Here is a 12521-nt window from a genome sequence, read left to right as displayed (position 1 = left end):
ACTGAGCTTGATGACGTAGATGTGACGTAAGCAACCTGTCTGACAGCTGTAGGTCTTCTAGTAGTTGTGGAAAGTAAAATCTGAATCACGTTGTTATTTAAATATTTTCTCCCGTTGCTTTTGGCTCACTATCGGCTTCTCCCCATTCTTCTCCCTTGACTTTATCAGACTTTATTTTTCTCAACTGTGCGACAGAGTCGCTTTGGTTATGACGCAATTGTTAGCCTATTTTTACAAAACAGCTTCTACGGGGCGATAGTGTAAGATACAAGGTAACGGAGCCTTTTATGCATTGTCATGTTTCTTTATAAATAAACAATGGACAAATGGAGTCTTTAAACGCTTCAGATGTAAAGTTATTCACTGTCAAAGTGACTGAAAAATGAATGGGAGTCAATGGGATGCTAACAGCAGGTGATGGCTTGGTTAGCAATGGCCACCCCTATGGGTGGAACGCGTTCCGAGTGCTAGATTACCCCCTTGCATTTTACCAATGATGCAAATCGACGATATTTGCGTCACCGGAGTAATTTTTCCAGAAATAAAGTGCATAAATCTCTCGTCTCAGGGGGATATGAGAGGGGAGAGCACGATCATTCAAAAAAACTCCAGGTTTTCTACTGATAGAAAGCCATATGCTAATCGCTGAAGTAACCCTTTAAGAAGGCCTTTATTAACCCCTGGATTCTACATTTATGATGGATGGACGCACTTTTTTGAGCTTCAAACTCATGGGCCCCGTGCACTGACATTATAACGCTTGAAAGCATCTGGATATTTATTAATATAACTCAGATTGTGTTCATCTGAAAGAAGAATGTCATATGCACCTAGGGTGGCTTGAGGGTGAGTAAATCATGGGCTAATTTTCATTTTAAAGTAAATTGATCCTTTAAGCTGATTAAGATTCCTCCACTTTTTACACTGAAAACATTTTGTAAAAAGACAAATGGTGTGTCATGGAACACTGAGCGAGATTGATTAAAATAATCTGGCATGATGCAGGCACCAAGGGACTTTGGGACTTTTATTTGGAAATTTAGGGGCTTTTTACAATGTTTTTACTTCCACTTGAACTGTGGATTTAGTACAGAACTGAGAGAAATAAAGAGGGAAAGGTTGCCTTTCTGTGGGAAACTATCAAAAAGAGATCATGGGTGAAAAAAAAAAAACATGACTTAGGTGGTTACCCTCAATAACTCCAACAGCCAGGTCAAGAGTTTGTGTGTGTGTGTGTGTGTGTGTGTGTGTGTGTGTGTGCGGGGGGCAGAAAAGAGATAAAATGCAAGAGAGGAGGGAAGCACCATCAGGTACTAGCTGTCTAATTCCAGCATGACCTTGCCCTTGATGCTTTTTTCAGACTTTTATAATTGCACACAAGATGGGAGTGTCAGATGAGCTGGCAAGAATAAAGTTTGTGGTGCTTATTATTACCAGTATTATTTCATTTGGTTATGTTCTGCAGACATTAATCATAAATAATAAACCAGATTTGTTCACTACTTTTCAAACACACAGGGTCTGTAAGATTTTTTCCCTCTTTTTTTAAAGAAATGAATACTTTTATTCAGCAAGGATGCAATAAATTGATCAAATGTGACTAATATAGCTTTTATATTGATGCATAAAAATCTATTCTAATCTAAATTATTATTATGGTTTCCACAAAAATATTTATATTAAGTTTTCAACATTGATAATAAGAAATGTTTCTTAAGCACCTATCAGCATATATAGTGATTTTTGAAGGATCCTGTGACACTGAAGAGTGGGGACACTGTACTGTCAAAGGGCACTGTCCTTTGGATGAGACGTTAAACTTAAAATTAAAATTAAAAATCCCAGGATGCTCCTTGGAATAGTAGAAATGTAACCCCGGCATCCTGGCCAAATTTGCCCATTGGCCTCTGACCATCATGGCCTCCCAATAATCCTCATATACTAATTGTCTTCATCACGCGGTCTCCTCTCCACCAATCAGCTGTTGTGCAGTGGGCGGTCTGGCGCAATATGGCTGCCGTCGCATCATCCAGGTGGATGCACATTGGTGGTGGTGGTTCAGGAGATTTCCCCCTTTCATGTAAAGCCCTTTGTGTACCCAGAAAAGCACTATACATATGTAACACATTATTATTATTATTGATTACCAAGAAATTGTTCTGTGATTTACTAATGTGATCTGAGTGGATTTTAGTGCATTACTATCTGCTTGTTGGTACGTTGGGTTTTTACTAGCTAGTTGCTTACTAGCTTTGTTACATCCTGTGTAAGTCTATGAAATTTTGTTGTTTGTGTGATATCTCTATCACTTTCTTTCAAGGCCTTACTTCAGACTCATGATGTTGTGGCACATGAGGTGTACAGTGATGATGCGCTGAGGGTCACTCCACCACCTACATCACCATACCTCAACGGAGACTCACCCGAAAGCACAAACGGAGACATGGACATAGAGAATGTCACACGTGTGCGCCTTGTTCAGTTCCAGAAGAACACAGATGAACCAATGGTATGAATCAGCTTTACATGTAAACACATAAATACACCTAAAGACTAGTCTAGCATAAACAGTTTCTAGTTAGCCATCATAGCTACTCTTTAAACTTTTGCGATAAATATCCTGTGCTGGATAATCCTTGTTGATTAAGCTCTTACAGTTTATGTTCACATGTTATTCAGACTCCCTGAAAACTTGACTTTCTCATGAATGTGGATTTAAAATAAAAAAATACGTTTGTGGGCACTGTTTCAGGGCATCACGTTGAAAATGAACGACCTGAACCATTGCATTGTGGCGAGAATAATGCATGGAGGAATGATCCACAGACAAGGTACATGCACCAATCACCAAATCAACCCTAGTAGTCTTTAAAATTTCCCCCCACACTGCTACATACACTGCAGTCTCTCCTATGTTTTCATATCTCCATAAAAACTTGATAAATTAATAGGAATGAAATGCAGCCCATGCTGCTTCAAAGCAGACCCCTCAACACATATTTCCACATGGCAAGCTTGAGAGTGTGGCATCATTACACTGTGAAGGATAGATTGCACACTGTCTTAGAACTTCGCAGCAGTGTATGACTGAACCACACCCGCATAACACACACACACGCCATCATCAAGTGTCTCATACATGCAGTCTACAAGCAAGACAATCTCATGAAGTAAAATAAGTCAAGATAGATATCAAATGATAAAGTCTGTAATACTACCATCTTTTATTAACGCACGTAATGTGTCACTTTGTCACAAATAAGGAACTTTACACATTGGAGACGAGATCCGAGAGATCAACGGCATAAGCGTCGCAAATCAAACCGTGGAGCAGCTTCAGAAGATGCTTGTGAGTGGGAGCATAATTTAATTCATGCTTTGGTTTTCTTTAAAGAAAAGGTTTACCCAAACATTTACATTTTGTTACCATTTACTCACCCTCATGTTGTTGGAACTATGATGTTTTGTTTTTTATGGAAAACAAATTGAGTTATCTAGCAAATTGTCCCAACTTAGAAGTTGTACCATGCAAAGTGGACTTCACAGGTTAAATAAGATAAAATACACATCTAATAAAACCAAATTGCATTTGCTTTCATATTAAAGGTGCAGTGTGTGAATTTCAATGCCAACTAAGGGTGTTTTCACACTTGGGTCCTCTTTAAAAGAACCAAACTCAGACTCCTTTAAGTGGACCAAGAAGTGAACCAAGTAAAAAAGGACCAGGTTCTCTTTACGTTCACACTGTCCCTGAAAGAGTACCCCTTTAGTAGGAATGTGTTCTCAGAACCTTTTGTCTTCAGACTGTTGCTTTTTGGATCAAGTCCAGTTCAGTGTTTGATGGCTGACCCTGGCATTCAACATTTGATCCCATTCACTTACATTGTTCGTTCCTCAGTAACCAAGATATTTTTTTGTAAAGATTATTATTACTTTATGACAGTACAAATGCTGTTGTATTAAGTAGTTTATCTTAAAATAAATTATATGTGTGTGTGTGTGTGTGTGTGTGTGTGTGTGTGTGTGTGTGTGTGTGTGTGTGTGTGTGTGTGTGTGTGTGTGTGTGTGTGTGTGTGTGTGTGTGTGTGTGTGTGTGTGTGTGTGTGTGTGTGTAATACTACATATTCTTGCACTAGCTATTTCACATTGTTTATTTTATTGCAGAAGGCAATGATAACATCAGCATACAAAAAATAAACAACACAATAAAATAATAAAAGGAAGATGCAAATTAAATAAACTGCTTTAAATTGTCTAGGTAAAGTATAGATTTGCCTAGCAGCAGCATTAGAGTAAGAAATGGAATAATCACACATGAAAAAAAAACTGCATACGGTATTCTACACTGTTTGAAGAACTGCTTATTCTGCATATTTTCCACTGATTCTTTTATAAGGCTAATAATGCAGATGTTTACATTCACTTAAGAAAAAAACACCTGTTTATGTGATAAGTGCAATAAATGCAATAAGACGCTAAAGATTCTGTTTATTTCACACGCTGTGACAGCTGGCTTCTGTGCATGCGCTAGGTGTGTGTGCTTGTAACACCATTTTAAACCTGGAAGGCGCGCAGCCGCGTCTCTCTCACACAGTTCTGAAGCGGTTCAAATTGCAATCAACAAATGTATGTTGTGAACAAATAATTTGTAGAGATTTGTCAGAAGAATCAGCCGCGATGAACAGCCGATTTGTACGGAGTTATCTAATGACCAAGCTACACTGGAATTCACAAACAGAAAAAATCAAGTAAGCCCAGAGCGGTTTGTGTTCAAACAGCGTGTTTTTAGCGAACCGTACCATAAGATGAGAATGAACCATACCCAGACCACCTCCTGTGATGGTCTCGGCTCGGTTCACTTTAAAGGAGTCTGAGATCGTTAGGAGTGTTTACATATGGGCTAGAAATCATGCAAACCGTGCTTAGACCCCTGAAAAGGACTAAGTGTGAAAACACCCTAACAGTGAGCTTGTGAGATTGCAATCACCCAACGATCTCCCCTCCCTTTCGAAGAACATAGAGAAGCTATGGGGGCTGACACAGAACACAAATGTCATTGTCAGAAATAGTGACTAGCGCAAAGTAAAAGTTTGTCCGTTTAGGGCTACTATAAACATGACGGCACAAAAAGGCGATTTCACTGTAAGGGGACCCGTGGTGTATGTAGATAGAAATGGCTCATTCTAAGGTAATAAAAACATAACGGTACATTATGTAAGGTCTTTATACACCACTGAAAACAGTCGTGTACAGTGGGTACGGAAAGTATTCTGACCCCCTTAAATTTTTTTACTCTGTTATATTGCAGCCATTTGCCAAAGTAATTTAAGTTCCTTTTTTCCCTCATTAATTTACACACAGCACCCCATATTGACAGAAAAACACATAATTGTTGACATTTTTGCAGATATCACATGGTCCTAAGTATTCTGACCCTTTGCTGTGACACTCATACATTTAACTCAGGTGCTGTCCATTTCTTCTGATCATCCTTGAGATGGTTCTACGCCTTAATTTGAGTCCAGCTGTGTTTGATTATACTGTTTGGACTTGATTAGGAAAGCCACACACCTGACCTGTCTATTTAAGACCTTGCAGCTCAGAGTGCTTGTCAGAGCAAATGAGAATCATGAGGTCAAAGGAACTGCCTAAAGAGCTCAGAGACATAATTGTGGAAAGGCACAAATCTGGCCAAGGTTACATGAAAAATTCTGGTTCCTAAGAGCACAGTGGCCTCCATAATCCTAAAATGGAAGACCTTTGGGATGACCAGAACCCTTTTTAGAGCTGGCCGTCTGGCCAAACTGAGCTATCGGGGGAGAAGAGCCCAAAGATTACTGTGGAAGAACTCCAGATATGCAGTCGGAAGATGGGAGAAAGTTGTAGAAAGTCATCAATCACTGCAGCCCTCCACCAGTCGGGGCTTTATGGCAGAGTGGCCCGACGGAAGCCTCTCCGCAGTGCAAGAAAAATGAAATTTTGCTAAAAAAAAAACATCTGAAGGACTCCAAGATGGTGAGAAATAAGATTCTCTGGTCTGATGAGACCAAGATAGAACTTTTTGGCTTTAATTCTAAGCGGTATTTGTAGAGGAAAATATCACCTGTCCAATACAGTCCCAATAGTGAAGCATGGTGGTGGCAGCATCATGCTGTGGGGGTGTTTTCAGCTGCAGGGACAGGACGACTGGTTGCAATCGAGGGAAAGATGAATTCAGCCAAGTACAGGGATATCCTGGACGAAAACCTTCTCCAGAGTGCCCAAGACCTCAGACTGGGCCGAAGGTTCACCTTCCAACAAGACAATGGCCCTAAGCACACAGCTGAAATAATGATGGAGGGGCTTCACAACAACTCTGTGCTGTTCTTGAATGGCCTAGCCAGAGCCCTGACTTAAACCCAATTGAGCATCTCTGGAGAGACCTGAAAATGGCTGTCCACGTACATTTACCATCTAACCCGACAGAACTGGAGAGGATCTATCAAGGAGGAATGGCAGAGGATCCCCAAATCCAAGTGTTAAATATTTGTTGCATCTTCCCCAAAAAGACTCAAGGCTGTATTAGATCAAAAGGGTACTTCTAAATACTGAGCAAAAGGTCTAAATACTTAGGACCAAGCGATATTTGAGTTTTTCTTTTTTAATAAATCTGCACAAATGTAAACAATTCTGTGTTTTTCTGTCAATATGGCCTGCTGTGTGTACATTAATGAGAAAAAAATTAACTTAAATGATTTAAGCAAATAGCTGCAATATAACAGAGTGAAAAAATTAAGGGGGTCTGAATACTTTCCGTACCCACTGTATATTAAATTGCATTTCTGTCAATAGATCCTCATATTTACTACATTTACATTTTACATTTATGCATTTGGCAGACGCTTTTTATCCAAAGCGACTTACATTGCAATCAATGTACACATTTTTACATTATTGTCAGTTCTTGCTTTCCCTGGGAATCGAACCCATGACCTTGGCGTTGCTAGCGCCACGCTCTACTGGTTGAGCTACAGGAAAGCATCTTACTACATACTGTACCTTAAACATCGCAACAGACATTTATCACTCAGTTTAGTACTTTCAAATATATATATATATATATATATATATATATATATATATATAAATTAAATTAATGATAAAGATAATTTACTGAAATACACATGGATGTCACATGAAACAGAAGTTGCGTTCATTCATCTTTTCTTCTACCTTTTATGCGAGTGAAATGGCTTTTCGATTGAGGAAAAAAATGTGGGGCGGGGCTTGATTTTGTCCATCACAAATTGATTGGATCATTTATCATTTTCTACTGCATCAATCCCATGTGAGTGACAAGTTGCTCACGCCAGTAACCACGTCAACAGTCAAGTGAAGAGATGCAGGGGAGTTCTTATTTCATTAAAAATGAAGTGCATGGATAAATTATTTATGTAAAATAAACACTGTAATATTTCATAAAAATAAGAATTGTACATTTTGATTTTATGAATTTAGACTCCTGTAATGTTACTCAAGTGTAATCTGTTTGATGACATTGCAGGATGTTCCGAATGAATGTGTTTTGTCAAATGAATTAAACTTAAGATATTACATGCCCAGTGATTAGACAGCAGTGAACAGGAACCCTATCGATCTGACATGCCCAGTGATTAGACAGCAGTGTAGGAACCCTATCGATCTGAACGCAGCTTCACACAAAGCTACCGTTTTTATTGTCCATTTTTCAATTTGTGTTTCTTGAATGTAAGAAAATTATATGGATTCGGAACAACATGAAGATGAGTAGATGACAATTTTTTATTTGAGTCTCTTAAACAGGCATTAAACTTTACCTCTATTGAGCAAAAATAATACTGTAAAAATGTATATAATAATATGAATAATCAGCTTTTTGTTTCTCTATTGACAGCGAGAAATGAGAGGCAGCATCACCTTTAAGATTGTGCCAAGTTACCGCACGCAGCAGTCGTCCTGTGAGGTAACGGCTCCTGTGGCCTTTGCACTCTCTTCTGCTCTGTCTCTGCCAGTCTCCTCTGCAGTGCTGTGTTTGCCTCCCTGGCCTGTCGTGGCCTCGTGTGGTGGGGTTTGATTGCCATGAACTCTTGTGTGACTAACTGCCTGCCTGATGGCTGCGTGTTAATGCTTTTCTCCCTAAAAGCCTCCATCCTGCCAGACCAAAAGGTTTAGACACTACCGCACACCAATTTCACAACCAAGATACCGGAACACTCCCTTACAGTATTACCAATATTGAGGGGAGTTTAGATATACTATGTGAGAATGTTTCAAAGTCTGTTCATAGACGGTGTTGCAGCATTATTCAATGTTTATAAAGTGAACCTGTACTGTATTACTCACACGACTCCTCATTTCTAAATGCACGAGGTCAGATTTCACTTGAGTTTTCTTCAAACATCAAATCTCTCAGGGAAGATGTTTACACCTAGAAAGTTGTGTTGGCTCCCCCTTCTGGTGGGAAGCTGCGATGCGGCCTTATGTTCACAACATTTTCCCTTTGCACCTGTAACATTACTATGCTTTAACAATGTCCATTTGATAACTTATAAAAAATGTTTTGGTTTTCCTTACATGATGTCCCCAATTTCTTACCGCAGTGTCCATTTGCTCTGCTGTTTTGCTGACCTTTATATCTTATTACAGAAAGAATCCCCCTCCACCTCCAGACAGTCCCCTGCTAATGGCCATTCCAGCATTAACAGTTCTATCTTGGTAAGAATCCCAGGCAACCTCAAATAACGACCCCCCGCCCCCACCCCCCAACAATTTCCTAATGTTGTTTGTGATTATTTCACCCCGTTCTTGCAATCATACCCTCTTAATTTGCACCAGATGTTATTAAATCTGTGTAATGTCCAATTTTATGGTATTCTTTGTTTTTCTAGTTTGTTTGTATGTTTCAGTAAGGATTTCTGTTTTTTACAATCTCAATAAACACAAACACTTAGACTGAACAAGACCGCAAGTAACATCCATTGAACATAGTTTAGATTCCGTTATCTCAGTTCACAAATTGGTGTGCTCTGTGCTGCTGTAACTCACTCTGACTGTCAGTGTTAATACTGTTTCTCTAGACACGGTCTCAGGCACACTGTACAGTGGATGTGGGATCTACCATTGCTGTTTGTAATGAAATATTCCCATTAGTTAATATCAGTGTTCTATAATGGCTGACAGTGAGCACAATTATTAGGCCAAACTCTATGGAGGCATGCACAGGATTCCTAGCATCAATAAAAGCATGCATACTCTTAACAAAATCCAGTGAGATCTGCATTAGCACAGTATATGAACTAGGGGTGGGCGATATAGACATTGACACAATAAATCTATAGAAATTTCTCAAAATAATACAAATTTTCCTTATAATGATATTTCCTTATGTTCTGCTGCTGGTAATGACCGAGAATCGGATTTGGATCAAGTTTGGAAAAAGTGCTGGAAAGTTTCCTATTTTTCATGAGTTTTTGTATATATTCCTAAAAATATTATAAGCAGAAAAATACATATTTTAGCAATATTTATTCATACAAATATTATAAATAATAATTAAAATATTAAATATCAATAAAAAATGCATACTGTAATAATTAATAAACATGTAACTAAAAGAATTCAATTAAATTAAAATTAAATTAAATGTGTGATTTTATTTGAACGTTGTTTTAAGTCTTTATACAAAATACTTTTTTTCAGTAATATTTTAATAAAATTTGTAATAGTAACGTGATATAAATGTTTGCTAATATCGCTCATCCCTGATATGGACCCAGTGGGACCCTCTTGGTGTTCCTCATAGAAGAGAGTTATTCTCCACCTCATGAACATGCTTGAATGGAGTGTGGTGCTGAAGCTGCTTGCTTGCTACTTGCTTTCTTGTGTGCTGCTGTTCTGAGATTTACCCTCAACAGTCCTTCTCTTTTAACTTACACACAAAATGAAGGAACTTTTGTGATCCTCACATCACCTCCACGTAACCAGATTTTTTGTTATGTAATGTTATTTTTTGTCTTTTTATTGTTGTTTTTTCATGAGTCAAAATCTACTTTTGTCATGACAAATGGTCAGTCTCTCTTTCACTGCTGGGCTTTGCGTTACAGGACTTGCCATCAACCATCCAGCCAAAAGGACGCCAGGTGAATAGAGCATCCCTCAGTCTTAGCCTCCTCTATTGACTTTCCATTCTGCTTTTATGCTTGACATTGAATGAACAAGTTAGTGATTCACCGCTATTAACACCCTGATTTATTAATCAGTTCTTGCACTAACACCATTCACTGCATCTCACTGTATAATTGTTGAACAGCTCTGCAGATAGACTGAACAGCAGGTTGTAGTTGTGCAAATGTTCCATTGCATTTACACAACAATGTAAATAAAAGATATTGTAAATTCTGTTTTAGTGACTACTGGAAGAAGAAAAAAAGCTTGAATAAATGTATAATCTTAACATTAATGTTTAGTCTTACAATCGGCTTATTCGATGCATTAGCAACAAACCAGTTGGGAAAATCTTTATTCTTCTTTTTAAAAAAACTCATAGAGATTACACTAAAGACTCTAACAGCTACGAGATCAAGATATGAAAATAACTCAGCATGTCAACAATAAAACTTGCTTATGTTTTACATTTTCCTAAGATAAGTAACTCCACATCAACCATAAAACACTGGCCCAGCTATCATTCTGTCCCGTTTAAACTATTAACTTTGTTAAAAAATTAATCAAGTTTTCCGTATTGTTGCTGTCCTGTTCGAACCCCATACAGTGTCATGTTTTTCTACTGGCTCTGGGCTACAGAGTGGTGTGTGTATCCTTTCACATCTCAACTAGATTACACTGTAAATCAACAAGGCTGACAAGATGAGGGATGAGAGAGCTCATCACAATTTGTTTTCCTAATCTCTAGTCTTCATTTTGAGTAATTGTGTCCTATTAAGATGAGAAGTAGAAAGGAATAAAGACGATCATCAGCAGAGGGCGCCATCTGCCAGCAAAAGTCCATGTGGAAATAATCTACTGTTTTACAAGTGATGATAACACCGTGATGTGAATGACATCTCCACCCTGCTTTGTTCCTTTATGTCGACCCATAATTTTTCCGAATGTTAGCTTTCGTGGCTGCATTCTTCATCTCACCAACCCCTGCTCACAGTGCCATACTAATGCAGCCACAGTGCCATGATATTGCATGATGTTTGTAATACTCTCATGCCCTAGATCTCCAGACCTCCAATCAAGGATAAATTTTCCATCCAGGTAAGATTTTAAAGAATGAGCCCAATCCACTGCTCTGAAAATCTGTTGTGTAACCATTTAAGTCCAAATGTAGCAAGGACTCAAAAACAATTACATCATCACTGTGATTCTTAGAAAATATAATGTTAAGCTCAATTTTTGCAAAACAATATTCATACTTAAAGGCCCCTTTTAGTCAATCCAATGTCATTTTTTTTTTAAACGCGGGAGTCACACACCACTCTACTCTCAGACCATGGTTTGGTATTGGTACCCAACTGCACTAAATGTCCAGTGAGGGCTCGTAACATATCTCAGCCTCATACAGAGCTTCAGCCAAGCATGCCTCTCATCGCAACCAAAACTTGATCTTCACTTGTATCCTGATGCCCAGTTGTACCTTGACCTCCATATGTACCCTGACCTCTATCTGTCAGTCCTTTGCTGCAGCTGTGCTGTGCACTACTGGGCTTTTCTGACTTCAGCTGGATATGTCTCTTCCCAGATCTATGTACGGGCACAGTTTGAGTATGACCCAGTGAAGGATGACCTCATCCCCTGTAAAGAGGCAGGGATTCGCTTCAGAGTGGGTGACGTAATCCAGATTATCAACAAAGATGACCATAACTGGTGGCAAGGAAAACTGGAAAACACCAAGAATGGCACGGCGGGACTGATTCCCTCACCTGAACTCCAGGAGTGGCAAGTTTGGTTCTTTCTTAGAGCAAATGGGAATAATTTCTTTTATATGTATGATTGAAGCCAGAAGATTGTGACTGGCTGCTGCTAAGGGAGGAGTGAAAGAAGATGCAGTACAATGCAAGACAATCTCAATATGATTTAAAAGCACTCAAAGTACTATCATCAAAGCTACCAGATAAGCTGAGCACTCACCACGTTCATCGAATTGTTTCTTTTGTTCTAGGCGAGTGGCTTGTATAGCCATGGAGAAAACCAAGCAAGAGCAGCAGGCGAGCTGCACTTGGTTTGGCAAGAAAAAGAAGCAGTACAAAGACAAATACCTAGCAAAGCACAACGCAGGTAGAGTTTCCACTGCTTTCTGCTTCTTTTCTCTCTTTATACAGACAACAGCTGATACTGATCAATCAACTCTCCCTTATTAGTCTTCTTATTAGTTATTTGACCCTGTTAACAACATGAATTATAACTATAACAATAACAATATAAGTGCCCACACCAATATATACTAACATTGTCTAAACCTTTAAATGCTCAAGCTTATTAAAGTCAGTTTTGTTGTT

The 12521-nt window shown here is 38.7% G+C and overlaps 1 protein-coding gene and 1 non-coding gene across 19 annotated transcripts in view; one reads left to right on the top strand and one right to left on the bottom strand.

The window, feature by feature from the left end:
• caska (calcium/calmodulin-dependent serine protein kinase a) overlaps window positions 1–12521 on the top strand; it is a 180938-nt gene that overhangs the window by 155047 nt on the left and 13370 nt on the right. For 8 of the 18 annotated variants that reach the window (XM_067444097.1, XM_067444087.1, XM_067444086.1 and 5 more), the window contains 9 exons: window positions 2321–2509; window positions 2753–2831; window positions 3264–3349; window positions 7913–7981; window positions 8665–8733; window positions 10122–10157; window positions 11242–11280; window positions 11765–11961; window positions 12185–12300. In XM_067444097.1, the coding sequence (XP_067300198.1) occupies window positions 2321–2509; window positions 2753–2831; window positions 3264–3349; window positions 7913–7981; window positions 8665–8733; window positions 10122–10157; window positions 11242–11280; window positions 11765–11961; window positions 12185–12300 (880 nt within the window). The remainder of the gene's footprint in view (window positions 1–2320; window positions 2510–2752; window positions 2832–3263; window positions 3350–7912; window positions 7982–8664; window positions 8734–10121; window positions 10158–11241; window positions 11281–11764; window positions 11962–12184; window positions 12301–12521) is intronic. The other 10 variants (XM_067444092.1, XM_067444084.1, XM_067444083.1 and 7 more) reach the window with 3 other exon arrangements.
• trnaa-agc (transfer RNA alanine (anticodon AGC)) lies at window positions 6945–7019 on the bottom strand. Its single transcript has one exon. It is a non-coding gene; the product is annotated as a tRNA-Ala (tRNA).

Source organism: Pseudorasbora parva, chromosome 5 (assembly GCF_024679245.1).
Source record: "Pseudorasbora parva isolate DD20220531a chromosome 5, ASM2467924v1, whole genome shotgun sequence".
Taxonomy (NCBI): domain Eukaryota; kingdom Metazoa; phylum Chordata; class Actinopteri; order Cypriniformes; family Gobionidae; genus Pseudorasbora; species Pseudorasbora parva.
This window is presented reverse-complemented; position numbering and strand designations above follow the sequence as displayed.